Source organism: Nerophis ophidion, linkage group LG10 (assembly GCF_033978795.1).
Source record: "Nerophis ophidion isolate RoL-2023_Sa linkage group LG10, RoL_Noph_v1.0, whole genome shotgun sequence".
Taxonomy (NCBI): Eukaryota; Metazoa; Chordata; class Actinopteri; order Syngnathiformes; family Syngnathidae; genus Nerophis; species Nerophis ophidion.
The window spans coordinates 42,102,229-42,124,743 of NC_084620.1; the positions used below are offsets into that span (position 1 = coordinate 42,102,229).

Below are 22,515 nucleotides of genomic sequence, written 5' to 3' on the forward strand. Positions count from 1 at the left end.
GTACATGTGATTACCTATTTGTTTATACATTTTCAAAAATGTATAAAAAAAATCACTTTGTCATTATGGGATATCTTCTATAGAATTTTAAGAACAAAGAAAAAGGTTTGTAACATAACAAAATATGGAAAAGGTGAAGCGTTTTAAATACTTTCCTGATGGAAAAAACAAGCTGCAGGTTAAAAAATGGCAACCGGGCCATAATTTGGGAACTCCTGATCTTGACTCTGATCTATTTTTTTAAATGGTCAATGCTCGCAGGAAGGGGAGCCCTCATGTTTGTCAAGTTGGGAGCGAACATCTCGCATATTTGCCAAATTGATCGAATTGATAGGACACTGCACAGACGCTTGCCAGTCATAGCTGTTGTCTACTCAGCTTGACTTTATGGAGAGAAGGCAGACGGAAGCAGTTCCTGCATGTGCTAAATAACTGTGTGCATGTTAGCTTCTAATGTAAGACTGATGCTCGCCACAATTAAATCACAGCTCTGAGACGCTTAAGCAATGTCGCGGTCATGAAATATTTACTGCGCAGTGTCGATTTGACGACATCATGTGTCACTGGCAAAGAAGATAAATGAGGCCGAGTTGGACGCCAGACAGGGTACGAGTGGTGGCGGCAGGGGAGCGCTTGATTCCGCCACGCAAGCCTGAGTACTATTGAAGTATGCTGATTGAATGCGGCGCTCAGGGAGATATATCTCACTGCTGCGAAAATAAACAAGTTTGAGCCAATCACTACCATTGACTCTCACTGTCAGGCCTTGAAGTGGCTCTTACGCTGACACACGCAGACACGCACGGTGCAGAACACAAGCCAATTTTTTTTCTTTTGAGCAGCAAATAACATTTATAAGCACATAATTACTAGAACCGCTGATCATTTTAGTGATGTCTATGATAAAGCAGTGTTAAAGGGGAATATTATCACAATTTCAGAAGGCTTAAAACCAATAAAAATCAGTTCCCAGTGGCTTATTTTATTCTTCGAAGTTTTTTTCAAAATTTTACCCATCATGGAAGATCCCGAAAAGAGGCTTTAAAGTGCCTGATTTTCACTATCTGTAAATCCACCCGTCCATTTTCCTGTGACATCACTGCGTGACGCCAATACAAACAAACATGGCGGATAGAACAGAAAGATATAGCGACATTAGCTAGGATTCAGACTCAGATTTCAGCGGCTTAAGCGATTCAACAGATTACGCATGTATTGAAACGGATGGTTGGAGTATGGAGGCAGATAGCGAAAACGAAATTGAAGAAGAAACTGAAGCTATTGAGCGAATAGCTATTGAAGCTATTCGCGAACGCCTTCTAACCAACGATTGTATCTTTTGACCACTGGAGCAACTCAAATCTGTCGATTGGTAAGTGTTTGTTTGGCATTAAATGTGGGTGGAGAGAAAGGCTGGATGCAAATATAGCTACAAATGTACATACAGCTAGCCTAAATAGCATGTTAGCATCGATTAGCTGGCAGTCATGCCGTGACCACATATGTCTGATTAGCACATAAGTCAATAACATCAACAAAACTCACCTTTGTGATTTCGTTGACTTTATCGTTGGAAATGCATCTGTTTTGAGTGTTGCAGGATATCCACACATCTCTGTCGTAGCATCGCTGTCATCGGTAAAATGTGCAGAACAAACAAGGGACTTTCGTATCTTTTGACACTGGTGCAATTTGAATATTTCGATTGGTATGTGTTTGTTTGGCATTAAATATGGGTGGAGGGAAAGGCTGGATGCAAATAGAGCTACAAATGAGGCATAAAGATGCAATATGTACACACAGCTAGCCCAAATAGCATGTTAGCATCGATTAGCATACTGTGCTAATCGATGCTCACTCCACATAAGTCAACTTGAACCCGTCCATGATCGTTTTGTTACACCCTCCAACAACACACCGACGAGGCATGATGTCTCCAAGGTACGGAAAACAGTCGAAAAAACGGAAAATAACAGAGCTGATTTGACTTGGTGTGTGTAATGTGTTTGAGAAAAAGGCGGATTGCTTCCCGTTGTCACGTCCCGGGTGAAAGGTCATCGCTCCGACAGAGAACAATTGAAAGGCGTTTAAATCGCCAAATTCACCCTTTTAGAGTTCGGAAATCGGTTAAAAAAACATATGGTCTTTTTTCTGCAACATCAAGGTATATATTGACACTTACATAGGTCTGGTGATAATGTTCCCCTTTAAAGGTACTTTAACATATTTCCCACTCCTGCAAAAACTGAAATCTAAGTAAGATTAGATCATTCAAATAAGGGGGATGTTTGCTTATTTTCTGTCTGATAAGATAATTCTTCTCAGTAAGAAGATTTTATGTTATGGAGTGTTTTACTTGTTTTAAGGGTTTTGGTCTTAAATGATCTCAGTAAGATATTACAGCTTGTTGCTGAGATTTTATGACCTATATTGAGTAAAACATGCTTGAAACTAGAATATCAACTGTTGCAAATCTGTGTCATTAAAGGCCTACTGAAATGAGATTTTCTTATTTAAATGGGGATAGCAGGTCCATTCTATGTGTCATACTTGATCATTTTGCGATATTGCCATATTTTTGCTGAAAGGATTTAGTAGAGAACATCCACAATAAAGTTCGCAACTGGAGAAAAGCCCTGCCTTTACTGGAAGTCGCAGACGATGACGTCACATGTTGATGGCTCCTCACATATTCACATTGATTTTAATGGGAGCCTCCAACAAAAACAGCTATTCAGACCGAGAAAACAACAATTTCCCCATTAATTTGAGCAAGGATGAAAGATTCGTGTTTGAGGATATTGATAGCGACGGACTAGAAAAAAAAAAAAACGCAATTGCAATCGCGTTGCATTGAGATGGATTCTTATGTTTTTAGAGACATCTATTAGGATAATTCTGGGAAATACCTTATCTTTCTATTGTGTTGCTAGTGTTTTAGTGAGTTTAACAGTACCTGATAGTCGGAAGTGTACGTCCACGGCCGGGTGTTGACGCGCTGTGTCTCAGGGAAGTCGATGGCAGCTGTATAGATGGCACAAGCTCAACTGATATCCGGTAAGAGGCGACTTTTTAACCACAATTTTCTCACCGAAACCTGCTGGTTGACATGTAGTCGGGATCACTGTCCGCTGGAATCCATACTAAAGTTTCACCTCCGTGAATTTTAAAGAAGGAATCACCATGTGTTTGTGTGGCTAAAGGCTAAAGCTTCCCAACTCTGTCTTTCTACTTTGACTTCTCCAATATTAATTGAACAAATTGCAAAAGATTCAGCAACACAGATCTCCAAAATACTGTGTAATTATGCCGTTAAAGCAGGCGACTTTTAGCTGTGTGTGTACGCAGCGCTCATATTCATAACAGCCCGTGACGTCACACGTACAGGTCATCATTACGCAACGTTTTCAAGAAAAAAGTCCCGGGAAATTTAAAATTGCAATTTAGTAAACTAAAAAGGCCGTATTTGCATGTGTTGCAATGTTAATATTTCATCATTGATATATAAACTATCAGACTGTGTGGTGGGTAGTAGTGGGTTTCAGTAGGCCTTTAACGCTCACAAGTATAAAACTATTTTTTTTAATTAATAATTTCTTACTTCAAGAATGAAAAAAAAATCATGATGCTGAGCACATATCATTATGTCAAGATAATGGCACTAGCACAGAGGTAGGGAACCTATGGCTCTAGAGCCAGATGTGGCTCTTTTGATAGCCGCACCTGGCTCTCAGATAAATCTTAGCTGACATTGCTTAACACGATAAGTAATGAATAATTCAGCTGGTAATCACAGTGTCAAAAATAATGTTAAAAATACAAACCATTCTCATGCATTTTCATCCATCTATCCGGTTTCTACCGCACCTGTTCAAGAAGTCGCATTAATGGTAAGAAGTATTTTATTTATTTTTGGTTAGCCTCAGAATAACAATGTTATTAATAAAAAAATAAGAGATGTGTTATACTCTAAAAATGTTGATCTTTCTTAAAATGCACGCATGTAGTTGTATTCAGTGTTAAAAAAATATATATATATGGCTCTCACGGAAATACTTTTATAAATATTTGGCTTGTATGACTCTCTCAGCCAAAAAGGTTCCCGACCCCTGTACTAGCATATACTTAGTATAAGAATATTTTTCAACATATTAAGCAAAAAGGTCACAAAAAAAATTCTGCCAAGAAAAGTGCACTTGTATTAGTATACTTGTTTTAAGGTATTTGTGGGTTATTGAGGTTAGCTAATTTTACTTGTTATGGAAAGTCTTGAATTTTCTTGTTCTATTGACAGATAATTTTGCTTAGTTCAAATAAAATACCCCTTTTTCTTGTTTTTGAAACAATGACTTTTTGCAGCGTAATGTTACGTTGTCGTATGTTATTTAGGGCGTCAATTATGCTGGACAAGTCCAATCATAGAGTATATTTAAATGTTTGATTCTCAAAGTATCGGTCACATTTAAGGCTAATTGATGAAACATGGCCAGGATGAGTTTTTGTGGTTATATTTAAAATGTCATAATAGGATAATTGAATATACAAAGTTATACACAGTCGTCAGAACTGATTTGTTCCAATCGACAAAAATTCTAACCACATCTTTTTTTATCAAAAGTGAAAACATATAGTTGATCCCTGCTATTTTTCCAGGCTTGCATTCCAAAACAAATTGCGCAAGAAACACTTTATTTCAGTATGCCTATCTTTTTAACACCTATGCCTATAAAATGTATTATAAACACAATTGAACACATTAAGAAACAATTACAAAATAATTGTATACAGTATTGTACTTACCAAGTGTGCAGTAACAACGCCATGTATTATTAAAGCATCTTCATGCTAGAAAATCTTTGATAAGTGGGCATCTGATAGATTTATTGCAGCAGCATATTCACCTCCTGCACATAGTGCCATCAAACCACTTTTTGTTTACTTTACAATTAAAGAATATGGATGTATTTACAATTTAAAGAACAGAATAGAAAGACACAAATATATACAATACACAAATATCTAATATATACATTTTGAGAGGGACCTAAGGCGAACACGTTTTAAAAGTCTAAGGGCCTCAGGGGTCATTGTTAAAGGGGAACTGCTCTTTTTTGTAATTTTGCCTGTCGTTCAAAATCATTATGAGAGACAAGGACACACATCTTTATTTTACTTGGGCTTTTAAAAATGATAAAAAAAATGCTTGGAAAATTTGACGAATGGTTTGATTGATTGAAACTTTTATTAGTAGATTGCACAGTACAGTACATATTCCATACAATTGACCACTAAATGGTAACACCCGAATAAGGTTTTCAACTTGTTTAAGTCTGGGTCCACGTTAATCAATTCATAGTAGTCCCCGTTGTAGCATTGAAAGCCCTTTAAAACCATTTCAAAACCCTCCAACGTTTTATATATGTTATATATAACATTTAATATACACACTGTAAGTCTGTATATAAAGTAGTAACAGAGATGTTCATAACAATATGTATGTATGTTCAATATTTTCCATATTTTGATTTATGTTTGCATAGCAGCACACCTCCAACTTCGAGCAACAAATGTCAGTTCCTACTTTCTGAAACAAACAACAAAGATGACTATTTTTGGACAAATGAGGATTCACAACCTTATCTTTTTTTAACTGAATATACGAACAGAGGATGAACTGCTGCTTTAAGAAGCGAGCACAAGGAAAATGTGACTTATTGGAGAAGATGAAAGCCAATAGAGTGAGGTAAAAATGACTCAAAGCTGCAAATGTGGAATTTGGAGACTAGTTATTTCGACATAAATGGCGTGTTTACCCAAAATAAACCAAAAAAAATGGTCCCCAGCCAGCTGGACCAAACACTCCATTGAGTGAGTCACTTTATAATGCTCATTATATATGTAGCACAACATGCCTGTTGTGGAAAAGGAAAATCCAAGACATTTAATATAAAATATAAAATGATTAAATACTGTACATAAAGAGAAAAAGAAAATAATGGTTAAAAGCCATCTTCCCGTGCATTTTTTTTTACCGTCCCCGGGACGACGGGACCTCATTAATGTCAAGCCCTGGAAGTTACATTTTATTGTTCGCATTATTTGTTTCAGCATTGCACTTTGAAGATGGTGCCTCAGCTCTTTGACAGCTTTGGCTCTTTTTCAGATCAGCAGACGGACTCTTAAGTATTTCTAACAGTATACATAAACGTTTCTCACTTCTATTCAGACTTCCATGTATATTTAATTTCCTTAACCGACTGAAATAATAATAATAACAGAGAATAAATTCTAAGTCTTTGTTAGCCGTTTGTGAAATGTTGTACTCGTGCGCTACGTTCGCTCACATCCTGTTCATCTCCTGGGGGCTAGGCCCCCCCTGTCCTTAAAAGCTAGTGACGCCCCTGGTCCTCAGTAGTCACGTACATATTTGTGTGAATTATGTCAAATCAACTCTTTTTCCCCAGGGTCCCCAGTAAGAATGATCAGCACATTACTTCATCAATCCAGAGATGGCCAGTGGCAATTTTACCTATTTTTTTTTTTTATGCCTCCACAACCTGTAGAAAGGGTGGTCCCCACAAGTGATGATCAAAAATTTGGTCCCCATTCCAAATGATAAACAGTGTGTGTGTGTGTGTGTGTGTGTGTGTGTGTGTGTGTGTGTGTGTGTTGGGAGACCAGCGCATACAAAGGACAGCAGCTTGTTGTTGTTTCGACTGTCATGTCTTGGTGATCATGTTTAGTTTGGCTATGTTCTGTTTGGTTTTTAGATTTAGTCAGTTCCTGTTTTTTCACCCCCTGTTTTGTTTCCATGACAGCCCTTTAGTTTTCATCTTTCCTCATGTCACGCACCTGATTCATTTGGACTCACGCACCTGTTATTAATCACGTCACCACTATTTAAGCCTGTAGTTGCCAGGCAGTCAGCAAGGCGACATCACAGTCATATTCTGCACTCTTGACACTGAGTACTCTGTTCAGGTCATAGTTCATGCTGCTCTTTTCTTTGCCACATAAGTTTTTTTGGTTAATTCAAGCCACAGTTTAGTGAGTTTTTTAGTTAATGTTTGCATGTCCATAGTTTATGTTATAGTAATAGTTTTTGTTTTCTTAGCGCCTTTTGTTTTCACCTTTTGATAGATTAATTAAAAGATGTCATTACCTTCACGTCGTGTCGGTTCAGTCGCTTTGCACCACAGGAAAACAAACCGCACCAAAGTCCTAGTCTTGACATCGACTTGTTATAAAAAAGAATGTTGATACATCACTTCCTTGTTATGGTTGTTTTATGTCCAGTACTGCATAGCAGTGTGTTCAAAGCTTACAAACCTTCACTAAAATATGGACTTTTGTCGAGGCTGGAACCCAATATTCATACAGTTTGTATTTACATTGTTTCTTATGAAAAAATTGCTTCATTATACTAACTTTTTCAAGAACCAAATAAGTTTGTACATCGAGGTTCCGCTGTATTGTTTTAATGAGATATACCACGTCCACAAGTTCAATTCCAGCTCAGCACTTGTACATTTTTTGAGTGAAAGGCTTTGAATCAAATGAGGACTGACTGTGGCAGGATGTTGAAGGATGCATCCATTTGTGTCTGTGTGGTCTCTTTTCGTCCCTGTGACATGTGTCCTCTTACTTGGGTGAGCAGATAGGTCACCCAAGAAAAGCTTTTATGACATGGGACACGCTGATGAGGCGTAGTTTGCGAAGAGTGGGCATGTGCGACATGTGTGTGTGTGTGTGTGCTCAATGGGGGAGTATTTTTAGACATGTTTCTTTTTTAATTTTTTTTTTGCAAAGTGAATAATTGAAAGGCCTGCAGGATTAAAAATGCAGTTGCCAAGAGTGAAAGTAATTTGGTTCAATCCAGAGGGACTTGACCTGAGTCGTAGATTATACCAGTTGTGACTGAATTTTTTTTTGCCTTCATGTGCAGCATTTGCATGCAGGATGGGGTGCAGTTGAGGTCAGGGTGCATGTGAAGACAAACCGCATCTTGGTATTTTCCAGTTTTATATGATCGGTTACATTACTTATATAAGTTAAAGTTAAAGTACCCATGATTGTCACACACACACTAGGTGTGGCGAAATTATTTTCTGCATTTGACTCATCACCCTTGATCAACACTTGGGAGGTGAGGGGAGCCGTGAGCAGCAGCGGTGGCTGCACCCGGGAATCATTTTTGATGATTTAACCCTCACTTCCAACATTTGATGCTGATTGCCAAGCAGGGAGGTAATGGTTCCCATTTTTATAGTCTTTGGTATGACTCAGCCGGGGTCTGAACTCACAACCTGCCAATCTCAGGGCAGACACTCTAACCATGAGGCCACTGAGGAGGTAGAGTCACTGGAATTTAGCATTCAGCTCATATCAATCAGTCCTTTGTGCAGTTTTTTGGCGCAATGTAGACATGTAGGCCCGGTTTTCAGTTCAAAGCATCAATCAATCAATGTTTATTTATATAGCCCTAAATCACAAGTGTCTCAAAGAAAGGGCTGCACAAGCCACAGCGACATCCTCGGTTCAGAACCCACATAAGGGCAAGGAAAAACTCACAACCCAGTGGGATGTCAATGTGAATGACTATGAGAAACCTTGGAGAGGACTGCAGATATGGGTGACCTCCGCCCCTCTAGGGGAGACCGGATGCAATGGACGTCGAGTGGGTCTAACATAATATTGTGAAAGTCTAGTCCATAGTGGATCTAGCATAATAGTGAGAGTCCAGTCCATGGTGGGGCCAGCAGGAGACCATCCCGAGCGGAGACGGGTCAGTTAGCATAGATAAAAATAATCTGGCTTGAATTAAACCACACAAATCCATTATCTTTCTGAGACTTCCAGACTTTAGTCTCATACTAGGGTGGGGGTCAGGAACCTAGCGCCGCCGCAGAGGCTCCCTGGACATCTTTCAGAGTTGTGTGAATATGGAAAAAGAAGAACAACATTTTTTTTGTTTTAATATGTTTTCTGTAGGAGAACAAACATGACACAAACCTTCCTAATTGTTAGAAATCCCACTGTTTGTGTTATACATGCTTCACTGATGAGACTATTTGGCAAGCATCGTCTTGTCCTACTAATTCGCCACCTCATCGCAGGGCCAACACAGATAGACAGACAACAATCACACTCACATTCACACACTAGGGCCAATTTAGTGTTGCCAATCAGCCTATCCCCAGGTGCATGTCTTTGGAGGTGGGAGGAAGCCGGAGTACCCGCAGGGAACCCACGCATTCACGGGGAGAACATGCAAACTCCACACAGGATTGAACCGAGGACTGCAGGACCTTCGTATTGTGAGGCAGACGCACTAACCCCTCTGTCACCGTGAAGCCATTGTTTGAAAACCTTTCGTTTAAGTACGGAGAAACGTTTCAATTAAATGATTTATAGGGCTGGGTGATATGGCTAAAACTCTATGTCGTGATATATATTCCAGTCGGTAAGTTTTCCAGCGCCGATAAATCACCACGTGCATGCTTCAAGAAGATTAACCCTTAGCGGCTACGCGCGTGCGTACCATAGCAGAATGAAAAGAAGAGGGTGAATTATGTCATCCTCATTAAGAGTCTTTGACTCTTTGCACAGCCACGCGAGGCCGCTGGCCTGCTAGCATCACACAGTGCAACTAGTTATCTTGTAGCAGAGAACTTGGACAAAATGATGACGAAAGCAAATTCCACCGCACCAATGTGGGAATATTACAGTTCAAACCTTTTGGAACAAGATGAGCCTATCAACACTGAGAAGCCAGTGTGCTGAATGTGCGCAACTACAACAAACCTGCCCGTCCACTTGAAACACAACCGCTTGACAGTCCACACTCACTACGCGTCTGGTGAACAAGCTAGGTCAGTGTAAACACATCCATCCATCCATCCATTTTTTACCGCTTGTCCCTTTTTGAGGTCGCGGGGGGTGCTATAGCCTATCTCAGCTGCATTTTCGTGCGGAAGGCGGGGTACACCCTGGACAAGTCGCAACATCATCGCAGATAGACAGACAACATTCACACTCACATTCACACACTAGTTAAACACAACAGTGCAAAATAGTGTGCGCTCATAGAAAGTGTAGTTGAGTACATCGCCAAAGACATGCGGCCATGTAACATGTTATGAAACTAGCATTTTTTAAAAAGGGCTTTCATGTTTTCATGTCATGTCGGTCCGTGTTCCTTACTTGGAATATGCCAGACTTAATTTTGTTTTGCATATAACTTCTTAATACTGTTTAAACCAGGGGGGTCCCCAAACTTTTTGAGTCCGGGGCCGCATTGGGTTAAAAAATAAATATGTAGCGCTTTGAGTGTCTACAAAAGCGCTATATACCATACCATACCAACAAAAATGTAATCCATTATTATATATATACGTCCATTTTCTACCGCTTGTCCCTTCATATACATATATATATCTATATATATATATAATAGGGGTGTGGGAAAAATTCGATTCGAATACGAATCGCGATTCTCTCAGAATCGATTCTCAATTTTTAAAAAATCGATTTATTTATTTATTTTTTATTTTACTTTTTTTAATCAATCCAACAAACCAATACACAGCAATACCATAACAATGCAATCCAATTACAAAACCAAACCTGACCCAGCAACACTCAGAGCAATAAACAGAGCAATTGAGAGGAGACACAAACACGACACCGAACAAACCAAAAGTAGTGAAACAAAAATGAATATTATCAACAACAGTTATATAACAGTTATATTTTCAGCAAAGCAGTGATTAAAAATCCCTCATTGACATTATCAATAGACATTTATAAAAATTAAAAAAAAAGAACTATAGTATCACAGTGGCTTACACTTGCATCATATCTCATAAACTTGACAACACAATGTTTTCATAAAATAAGTCATATTTAGGGTTGGTTTAATAGTTACAATAAATTTACATTATTGCAATCAGTTGATAAAACATTGTCCTTTTCAATTATAAAAGCTTTTTTTTTTTTCAATTCTACCACTCTGTTAGCATGTCAGCAGACTGGGGTAGATCCTCCTGAAATCCTATGTATTGAATGAATACAGAACCGTTTTGAATCGGAAAAACATCGTTTTTGAATCGAATATCGCGTTGAATCGAAAAAAATCTATATATAATCGAATCGCGACCCCAAGAATCAATATTGAATCAAATCGTATGACACCCAAAGATTCGCAGCCCTAATATACATTTTATATATATACACATATATATATATATATATATATATATAAATATATATATATATATATATATATATATGTGTGTGAATGTGAATGTTGTCTGTCTATCTGTGTTGGCCCTGCAATGAAGTGGCGACTTGTCCAGGGTGTACGCCGCCTTCCGCCCGATTGTAGCTGAGATAGGCGCCAGCGCCCCCCGCGACCCCAAAAGGGAATGAGCGGTAAAAAATGGATGTATGGTTGTATATATATATATATATATATATATATATATATATATATATATATATATATATATATATATATCTGTATATGTGATGATGATGTCATGTTATCAATGGGAAAATGCATTTTTAGACAATATGATTTGCCTCAGCGGCTAGGAGAGACCGAGAGTAGCAAGCAGTAAAATGGATTAGAAAGGACAGATTAAAAAAAAAAATTAAAAGCAAAAATATAAGATTTTTATTTTTGTTTTTATTTTTATTTTTATAACATGGGGACTTCCCGCGGGGCGGATTTTGTACGCTGGTGGGGCGGATCCGAATTTGGGGACCCCTGGTTTAAACTGTAGTGTTTATATGGTTACTTTGCACTGCGGAGGGACATGAGTCGCTGGTGAGGACGCAACAATACATTGCGTTGAGGATGTCATCGTTCAATAATTGACACAGCTACAATGTGTCATCAGCATGTACTATCACTATATAATGATAGTTTGTTGGTCTAAGTCTATATCGTGCCAGCCTTTTTCAAAATATCCCTTAATTCAAGACAAACATGATTCAACTCCGCCGAAGGTGTCAAACTCAAGGACTAAATGTATTATTTTTTTCTATTTTGGGAGAAAAAAATACATGTACTCCATGTAATCTCAAATTATGTTAATTTAAATATTGTCTAATTATGCAAAAATATAATATCAAACATTCAAACCAAAAATAAATACATACTAATAATAAGGATGTCAACGCCAGTTATCCATCAAAGTGTGCAATGTAAAAATAGCAAAAGAATTCAAGGTAAAATTGTGAAATTTACTGTGGTTTTTACAGCATTTTTCCCAAAATGAAAATAATTGTACTTTTTTTACTGCAATAAACTGTGGTACCGTTTTGGCATTTACAGTAACACACAGATAATCTACAGTTGTTGATTTGCTGCAAAAAACAAAACAAAAAACAAACAAACAAACTGGCAGCTTGGGTGCCAACATGTACAACATTGCAGTTTTTTAATTTACAGTAAAAAAAAGACCTAATATAAATTTTACAGTAAAATTCTGGCAACTGAGCTGCCTTTTTTTAACATAAAAACAGCAGTACTGTTTTTCCCTTTACAGTAATATACACTAAATTCAGAGGTGAAATTTTTGCAATTTACCATATTTCTTTATGTTTTAGTTTTTAAAAAATCTATTTATAAAATGCATTTAAAAAATTGTGTGATAAGAGTATTCACTGTTAGAAGCGTATTCACAACTACGATGTGGCCCTCAGTGAAAACGACTTTGACACCTCTGAACTACGCATATCAACATAGGAAATGTGCAGACTGTAATTTTTTAATGTCCGAGTGTTTAACATGTTTGCTGCACATCCCTCATGACGGGACGATGCACTTATTCAGTTTTAGATATTGTTCATCATTTCCATGTTTATCTTATTCTTCAGTACTGTGTTTCCTTTTAACACCACATATTCAATTTAAAAACACAAATTCCATTTTTTACAATGTTTTTTTTTTTTTATCCAGGATGTTCAGATTGTAAGCACGGACGAGAAGCAGGTCTTCCTGGCCTTGCAGGAGTGGCACCAGATGGACACTTACAACCTCTACCAGTCGGAGTCACAGGGCGTCTATTACTCCATCGTCCTGGAGAATGTCCGCAGTACCAAACAGCCCGAGGAGAACGTCCTCATTGACATCCTGGAGGTGAGAATACACTGCACCCATATATTTAAACCACGTCTATTCAGATAAGGGCTAAGTCCCCTGTAGTTCCATGGTGCAGGTCTCTAATTAGCAGCGAGTTCAAAAACATTGCCATTAACATTTATGGCTGTAGGCAACCCCGTGAGGAAGTTTTCTGTTAACTCTACAATATAGTGCATTCAAAGCCCAGCAGATTTATATCCGTTTGTGTTTTAAAATGTTGCTACTTGGTGTGAAACTCATTGCTTCCATGTTGTGCAATGTTGTTAATAAATGATCATGTTGTCAGAGAGAACTATGTATATATGTAAATATATACACATACAGTACAGGCCAAAAGTTTGGACACACCTTCTAATTTAATGTGTTTTCTATATTTTCATGACTATTTACAATGTAGATTGTCACTGAATGCATCAAAATTACGAATGAACACTTGTGGAGTTATGTACTTAACAAAAAAGGTGAAATAACTGAAAACATGTTTTATGTTTTAGTTTCTTCAAAATGGCCACCTTTTGCACGGATTACTTTTTTGCACGCTATTGGCATTGTCTCGATGAGCTTCAAGAGGTAGTCACCTGAAATGGTTTCACTTCACAGGTGTGCTTGAAGCTCATTGAGAGAATGCCAAGAGTGTGCAACGCAGTAATAAGAGCAAAGGGTGGCTATTTTGAAGATACTAGAATATAACACATGTTTTCGGTTATTTCACCTTTTATGTTAAGTACGTAACTCCACGTGTTCATTCATAGTTGTCATGCTTTCAGTGACAATCTACAATGTAAAATAGACATCCATCCATTTTCTACCGCTTGTCCCTTTCGAGATCGTGCTGGTGCCTATCTCAGCTGCACTCGGATGGAAGGCGGAGTACACCCTGGACAAGTCGCCACCTCATCACAGGGCCAACACAGATAGACAGACAACATTCACACTCACATTGACACACCAGGGCCAATAGTCATGAAAATAAAAAAAATGCATTGATGCTCGTATATATATATTATATATATATAATGCGCGTGTACTGTATATATATCCATCCATGTTCCAACACACTGGGTCGCGGGGGTGTTGGAGATATAACTTAAAAAAACTATGATAATATAATAAAATGTTGTGAACCTCAAGTCAAAAAGCTTGGGTACTTCTGGTATACCGTGTACAATAATGCATATTTTACATGGGCCTCTATTGGTGATTTATTCAACTTATTCAATGTCTTAAAATCATGTCGTAATTATTAACAGTGTCAAAAAAAAAAAAAGGTGTTGAAAAAAATCACAATTCTTATATATAAGGATTCGTAATCGACCTTATCAAATGTCTGGGTAGAATTTTATTAAACAAAAACAGTTTTCTTCTAAGTAATATGGAAATATACCACAGCTGTTTGTCTATTCTATGGAAGAATGTAGTTAATCATGGAACTGGCACTAATGTTATTAAAAAGTATGGATTTTAAATCGAGAATCCTTTTTGTATTGAGAATCGATTTTGAATTGAATCGTTACCCCCAAAAATTGAATCAAATCGTGCGGTGCCCAAAGATTCACAACCCATCATTTAGGGCTGGGCGATATATCGATATACTCAATATATCGCGGGTTTGTCTCTGTGCAATATAGAAAATTACTATATCGTGATATTCGAGTATACGTTCTCACGCAGTTACCTTTAGCTGCAGGCATTACACTACTGGCTCTTCCTCCTCTTTGTTGTCTCTCCTTCTCACAGACAGCAAGCGCACTTTCTTACATATGTCACATACGTATACGCCCTTGCAGAATGGGTAACGTTAGCTGTGGTGCGAGTGGTAATACGAGAGAAAGAAGGTGCGAATCTGGTAACAAATGAAGGAAAAATTCATTCCCAGGAAAAACCGCAGGGGGTCCCATAGTCTGGCGGTGGTTTGGCTTCAAGTCGAACAGACAACCGTAATTTGTCAAGTGTGGGGCAAAAGCATTGCTATAAAACGTAGCATTACTGGTAATAAGTAGCATCATTTGAAAAGTCACCTGCTAGAGAATGAAGAGTGCTTACTCCGCATTTCAACATCTCCATTCGGTGCTACACCAACAAAATGCCGGGGCAACCATCAACATCAACACCGTATGAAAAAAATAGTCAACAACATAAGAAGATAACGTCCGCAGTAACCTACCACATAGCGATTTGATTTCCTATTATGCAGCTCATTTTTATTTGAGTTTTTGAATTATCTTGTGTGACATTATGCACAAAAGTGCAATTTATTTGTTTTAAACTATTGTAGTTGCGTTCTGTTCAAAAAGTGCACTTTATTTAGTTGTTTTGATCTGTCATCTTAGTGACATCATGCATAAAAGTGCACTCATAGCTTGTTTTAAAATGTCTCTTACAATCTTGCACATTCTGTCTTGAAATGACATGAATGTTTGTGCCATTGCTTAATAACTGTTTAATAAATACAGTTGTGGTAAACTGACTCAGTTGTGAATTCCCTCTCTGCATGAAAGTTTAAAATGGGCATATATTAATGAAGTTTGAACAATAATGTTTTAATTTAGACACATAGAATCATCACACTGGTGTGATTATATGCATCAAGTGTTAATTCAAGGCTAAGGCAAAATATTGAGATATTTATATCGTGCATCGCAATATGGCCTAAAAATATTGAGATAATAAAAAAAGGCCATATCGCCCAGCTCTACCATCAATGATTATTTTAAATTGACCCTGTTTGTTTGTTTTTTTTTTAAAAACAGGTCAGAGGAATTAAAGGTGTCTTCCTGGCCAATCAGAAACTAGACGGCAAGGTGAGGACTCTCATCACTTACAATAAAGGACGAGATTGGGAGCCTTTGACCCCGCCCGCCACGGACATGAACGGCAAGAGAATCACCTGCAAAGCGGTATGCTGTGCATCTATCTTTAAAGTGATTTTTTCCTGAGATTACAGCACATTTATTAGCACCACGGCATGCTATTTGCGCCATTTACAAATAGACAAGACTACATATGCCTGTAAAATTATTTTTGTAAATGCAGATTTTGCTTTTTATACGATTGGATATATTAAAATAGTGCAACAAGCAGACGCTTAGTTTCATAATATCAGTCAAACATGTCTGCCATGATTGTCTCTATAGCCCGACTGCCAGCTCCACCTGCACCTGCGGTGGGCAGACAACCCATACGTGTCGGGGACAGTCCACACCAAAGAATCTGCTCCAGGTCTCATCATGGGAGCGGGTCAGTTTAGCTTGTTTTTTTCCATCCTGCATGACTTCCTGCTTCCATGTGAGCCGCTTCAGTCCGATGTAATACACAAGATTTCCCTCAGGTAACCTTGGCTCTAAGCTGGTTGAGTACAAAGAGGAGATGTACATCACGTCTGACTGTGGGAAGACATGGAGACAGGTACAAACACTCCCTGTCTTGTGTCACCTTCCTGCTCCAGTTAGAAGTTCTTAGCCACACTACAAAAAGTCAGTGTTCAATAACAAGAAAAAAATAAAAAATAAAATAGAATTAGGGGTATTTTATTTGAACTAAAATTATCTGCCAATAGAACAAGAACATTCGTTTTGTCAAAACCTTCCAAAACAAGTAAAATTAGCTAACCTCAATGAACCAAAAAATACCTTACAATAAATATATTCTCACTAATAACAAGTGCACTTTTCTTGGTAGAAAAAAAATAGACCTTTTTGCTCAATATGTTGATAAATATTCTTAAATTAAGTAAATGCTATCGCCATTATCTTGACATAATGATATGCGCTCGGCATCATGATTTTTTTTTCATGCTTGAAGTAAGAAATTCTTACTTTAAAAAAGTAGTTTTATACTTGTGAGTGTTGTGCAACCGTTGATATTCTAGTTTCAAGCATGTTTTACTCAATATGGGTCATAAAATCTCGGCAACAAGCTGTAATATCTTAATGAGATCATTAAGGACCAAAACTCTTAAAACAAGTAAAAGACTCTACCATAAAGTCTACTTAGTGAGAAGAATTATCTTATCAGACAGAAAATAAGCAAATATCACCCTTATTTGAGATATTTAATCTTATTTAGATTTCAGTTTTTGCAGTGCATTACCCCGACTGCACTTTGCAATATGGTGAATTATACCATGTAACATTTTCTTATTTGATTGTGAGCTGTCATGTGTTTGAATTTGGTCACAGAATCCTTTAGAGGATTATTCTACTAAGGATATATGCCCTTAGATAGCATCAAACGTGCACATGTCCATCACAAGCTCTCCAGGCAGGGGTGGCTCCTTCACCCAGAATATTATAATCCTACAGGAATACAGGTTTGGATTTTAGGAGGAAGCGTAAAGACTTTACCAACATCTGGTAGTAAGCTCTCACAAGTAGGAGTAGAGGATAAAGTACCAATGATTGTCACACACATACTAGATGTGGCTAAATTATTTTCTGCATTTGAGCCATCACCCTTGATCACCCCCTGGTAGGTGAGGGGAGCAGTGGGCAGCAGCGGTGCCGCACCCGGGAGTCATTTATGGTGATTTAACCCCCAATTCCAACCCTTAATGCTCAGTGCCAAACAGGGAGGTAATGGGTCCCATTTGTACAGTCTTTGGTATGACTCGGCCGAGATTTAAACTCACAATTTACCGATCTCAGGGCGGACACTCTAACCACTAGGCCACTATGTAGGTAGGGATGGGGTCGGAGGTCACCCGGCTCAAACCGATCACAGGAAATAGGTTGACTGGCCAAGTAACAAACTGGGTGTTGCCCAAACTGGCTGGCCCCAAAGCGAGAACAACAACGAGTAACTGTCTTTGTGTAAAGGGTATTTAAGGACAGTTGTCCAGAAGACAGCAGAAGAGTAATCAGGCTCATACTCTTTCTCCTGGAAGCTGCAGCTCCAGTCGTAAGCTCACCAAAACAAAGAAAGCTTTTTGTTCAACGATTCCTTGTTGGCATCTTCTTGCCTCATCACCCATCACACAGTCACTCTGTCCTGGGAGAGTGGTACGACCATCAAATATACAACAGCAGCACCAAACAGAATTTTCCATGTGCTCTCTGAAGGTTTTCGAAGAGGAGCATCACATTTTGTACCTGGACCACGGTGGCGTGATTGTGGCCATCAAGGACACTTCCATCCCGCTGAAGATACTAAAGTAAGAGCGCTCTTGTGCTACCAAGTGCAATCCATTTGGAGTGAGTTTCCCTAGTATGGTTCAACAATGAGTTAGCACTCAGGAAAGTCAGGTGGTGTTTTAACTCACACTAGTCATTCAACGTTATGTTTATCATTGTATTGTAAACAGCTGAGAGCTATTCCTAATATTTTAACTAGCCTCTTTTGTGACATACAAAGGTCAAAATATAAGAAATTGGACACTGGATATTGCTCTTAAGGTCTATGGTATTTAATGTCCCAACTACTGTATTTCCCGGACTATAAAGCACACTTAAAAACCTTTCTTTTTGTACAAACAATAATTCTGGTTGTGCTTATGCTGTGAGGCTTGTGTGGCATATTGTTGCCGGGTTCAGTCCTTTGTGGATGCGTCAGCAAGAACACAGCAAAAGGTAAGAACTAAGGCATTTATTAAACTCAAAACAGGCTAGAACAAAAACACTGGTGCAATTAGAAAAGGCAAATAAAAGCGCTAGCATAGAAAGCTAGGGAAAGCTAACCGAACACAAACACTTGGCACGAAGGCACAAAGAGAAAAAACAAAACGACTTGCATGAAAGCTAGGAATAAAAATAGAGCTTAGCGTGAGAGCTAGCGAGTAATAGGCTGGAAAACAAGTCATCAACAGTTGCGTGAAAGCAAACTTGGTTTCCAGAATGAACAACAGGCTTATATAGGGAAGGTGATGACCAGTAACAGGTGTGCGGGACCCGAGAGTAGCAGGTGGAACTAATGAAAAACCATGGTGACAAACTGAACAGGAAATAAACGGTCAAATGACGGGGAGTGATACACAATGGAGCAGTAAACAATAATGTGTAGAGATCCGAAAAGCGGATCTCAAAATATGCAATGATAAGTGTGACCTGTGGATGGTAGTCACACATAAGAGATACGTGTGACTACCAATATGACGCCAGTAAACAACATCAAAACTTGAAATGTTCCATTGAGAATATAGAACATTACACGCAGCGCTGTAAAATTTGTCAAAATGTGTAATTACGGCTTTGAAAAGCTATGAAGCCGCACCTCTTGAAGGATTGTCGGTGCATTACGACTACCATAGTGAGACATACGAGTATTACTATGGTGTGTGTATGAGGACCGGAAAATAACTTCTATTAGCAGACATATTATCTGGCATTGAGCTTTGTTGACTTGGAGAAGGCATTCGACAATTTAATCAGAATTGCAATATTTTGCAAAAACAACTTCTATTACCTCTGGTACCTGCTGATGTGTGTTTGAGATATGCAAAGGTCCTGAAAATGTGTGCACGCCTTCTTCTTTTTCTCAATCTTCTTGTTATTGGACATTCATCCTTAGCTGTTGCCATTTCTAATATATAGTATATCGCAATGTTCTTATATCTGTCAGTAGACTCGCTATGGAAGCGCTAAAGACTACCGGTGTAGTGGGTATACATTATTCACCCACGGAACTTTAGTTATTAGAGAGTTCTGGTCGGACAGTTTTACACGGGACACGTTTCCGGCGCTGTTGGCGCACTATAGAGCTATGGATGAGGAGATGCTGCTCCGTTGTTAATTTATGTAAAGTCTGAATGTCATTAAAACTGACTTGTTATGCACCTGCACTTCAGAGCGCAGCCTCCCGTCTTCAGCCCAGGGTCCTTTTAAAGATCCCAAAATCTAATTTTAAACCCCATGGAGATATGGCATTTCAAGCTATAGCTCGCAGACTCTGGAAGAACTTGCACCAGTCCCTCTGTGAGCTTGACTGTGTCTACATTTGTATGAAACGTTTGAAAACTTTTCTTTTTAGTAAAGCTTTTAGTTAGTGCACCTTTTAACTACAATTCTTAATCCACATGTATCCCTTTTAAGGATGTTGCCCCTGTTGTTTTAATTGAATTGTTGTTTTACTTCACCTATGTTTTGTACAGAGCTTTGTGATTGTATCAGTAAAAAGCGCTTTACGAATAAAATGTACTTACTTACTTATCGGTAAGATGATGGGGAGAAGACACTGTCGAAGGTGAGCCACGTAAATACGACCGCCCACAAAACGCCGCATCCTGAAGCGACTTGAAGATGGTGTGTAAAATAAATTCAATGCAACATTTTGACCAAAGAACCACCATTACATGTTATGTAAACCACAAGGAAGTGTTTTCCATTTAGAAAAAAATCATAATATAACCCCTTTAATGCACTTTATAATCCAGTGCTCTCTTTGTATGAAAATAGACCCGCTCACAGGCAGTTCACCTTAAAATCCGTTGCGCCCTATGGTCTGGAAAAAGGGTTCAATAAATGAGTGAATGGTCAACAAAAGGGGTCTTTATTTAAAAACATTGCTCATATTGAACTGATTTTGGTTTGGTTTTCGCCCCAAAGTGGCAGTCGCTGCAAGGGTCAGCATCCAGCAGCTTTATCGACCTCTGCGTGCGCATTTTAAATATTGCTACTTTGCTGCCGGTGTGACAGTATTTATGTTACACCGTGCTGCTGTTCCTTAACGCTGTACATTGGTTCTCCTGCTGCTGGGTTGTGCTAATGTTGCTATGATGATTAGGCATTATGTCTTCCTTTCCATTATCATTATGGAAATAAATATACTCTTAATATCTATATCCAATCAATCGCTTCACCTTAGATAAATTAGAGTATCTATGTTATTTAACGGCAGCACTGTGGTATAGGGGTTAAAGTTAAAGTACCAATGATTGTCACACACACACTAGGTGTGGCGAAATTATTCTCAGAATTTGACTCATAACCCCTGATCACCCCCTTGGAGGTGAGGGGAGCAGTGGGCAGCAGCGGTAGCCGTGCCCGGGAATAATTTTTGATGATTTAACCCCCAATTATAACCCTTGATGCTGAGTGCCAAGCAGGGAAGTAATGAGTACCATTTTATTGTCTTTGGTATGACTCAGCCGGGGTTCAAACTCACAACCTACCAATCTCAGGGCGGACACTCTAACCACAAGGCCACTGTGTTAGTGTAAAGTTCCTTCGGTGACTAATGTAAACTCACTACTGGTATATTTTTAATGCTTTCATGGCAAGTTTACTGACAGATATAAGAACTAGGGATGGCCGATTATATCAGCAGTCTAATATTATCGCCCGATAGAGATAGAGATTTTTTTCGTTATGTCACCCGCCCGAACTGCACGGTTGTGTCCGCAAACCGCGCAGTCCGGGCGGGTGACATGACGAAATTTTTTAATTTTACATAGATTCGGGCGGGTGGCGGTTGAACCAATTCGGAAATATATATACAAAGTTAAATGTTGTTAACCACATACAAAAAATGAGCGGCACTCTTTGAAACAGTCAATTATTCATTAGGCACTGCAGCACAACACAACAGAAGAAGAAAAAAAAAGAAAAAATTGGCAACGCCGGCAGCAAACCTGGTACCCGACAAACTAAAAAAGGGAATACTAAAGACCAGGGAAAAAAAAGACCAGAAAAGTTTAGCGTGGACTCGTTTTTATGAGGTTGTAAATCAGGATGATAGCAATGCCGGCTACGTGGTTTGCAAGAGCTGCGATGCTGTTTATGTCTACAACAGTCACAAAACCGGGTCATCTAACATGGTGCATCACATTTGTGCAAAACCCCAAACCTCCACAAACACCCTGAGCATGAGCAGTTTCATCCGCCGTGATCCCAGAAGAGTGCCACAGGATGTTAAAACAAGGCTTACAGATGCATGTGTGGACCTGTGCACTAATGAAATGCGCCCGTTTGATATAGTCTCGGGTAAAGGGTTTCAACAAGTGGCCCAGACGCTGACTGACATAAGCGCTAAGTGTGGTGCCGTGGATGCTGGTACCATCCAGCCCCATCGGCAAACTGTGTGTGATCGGGCAAAGCTGCAGGCTTCCACTGCTAAGCAGACACTTTCGGAGGACATCCAAAAAGCCATCAGCAACAACGGCGGTATTTCTGTAACCACTGATATGTGGAGAGACGAATTTAAAAAGAGAGCATACAAAGTCCGTATTTTGGCAACAGTGGAGTTTGACCCAACACTGAAAAAAAACAGCGAAAACCTTCATGAGTAGATAACCAATGTACTGACGTCCTACGGAATACAGCCATCTAAGGTAGTTTTTGTCAGTGACCAGGGCCCTAACATAAAAGCCGCACTCTGCTCCTACCACTGGATTCCGTGCTCCGCACACATCCTGAACACGGTGCTGAGACACACCT

At 38.9% G+C, this 22,515-nt stretch overlaps 1 protein-coding gene across 4 annotated transcripts in view; it reads left to right on the forward strand.

Moving 5' to 3' along the window:
- The window catches only part of sorcs2 (sortilin-related VPS10 domain containing receptor 2), a 498,151-nt gene that overhangs the window by 425,938 nt on the left and 49,698 nt on the right, over positions 1 to 22,515 (forward strand). For all 4 annotated transcript variants that reach the window (XM_061913816.1, XM_061913818.1, XM_061913819.1 and 1 more), the window contains exons 9-13: positions 12,968 to 13,147; positions 15,901 to 16,047; positions 16,285 to 16,387; positions 16,479 to 16,555; positions 18,208 to 18,299. In XM_061913816.1, the coding sequence (XP_061769800.1) occupies positions 12,968 to 13,147; positions 15,901 to 16,047; positions 16,285 to 16,387; positions 16,479 to 16,555; positions 18,208 to 18,299 (599 nt within the window). The remainder of the gene's footprint in view (positions 1 to 12,967; positions 13,148 to 15,900; positions 16,048 to 16,284; positions 16,388 to 16,478; positions 16,556 to 18,207; positions 18,300 to 22,515) is intronic.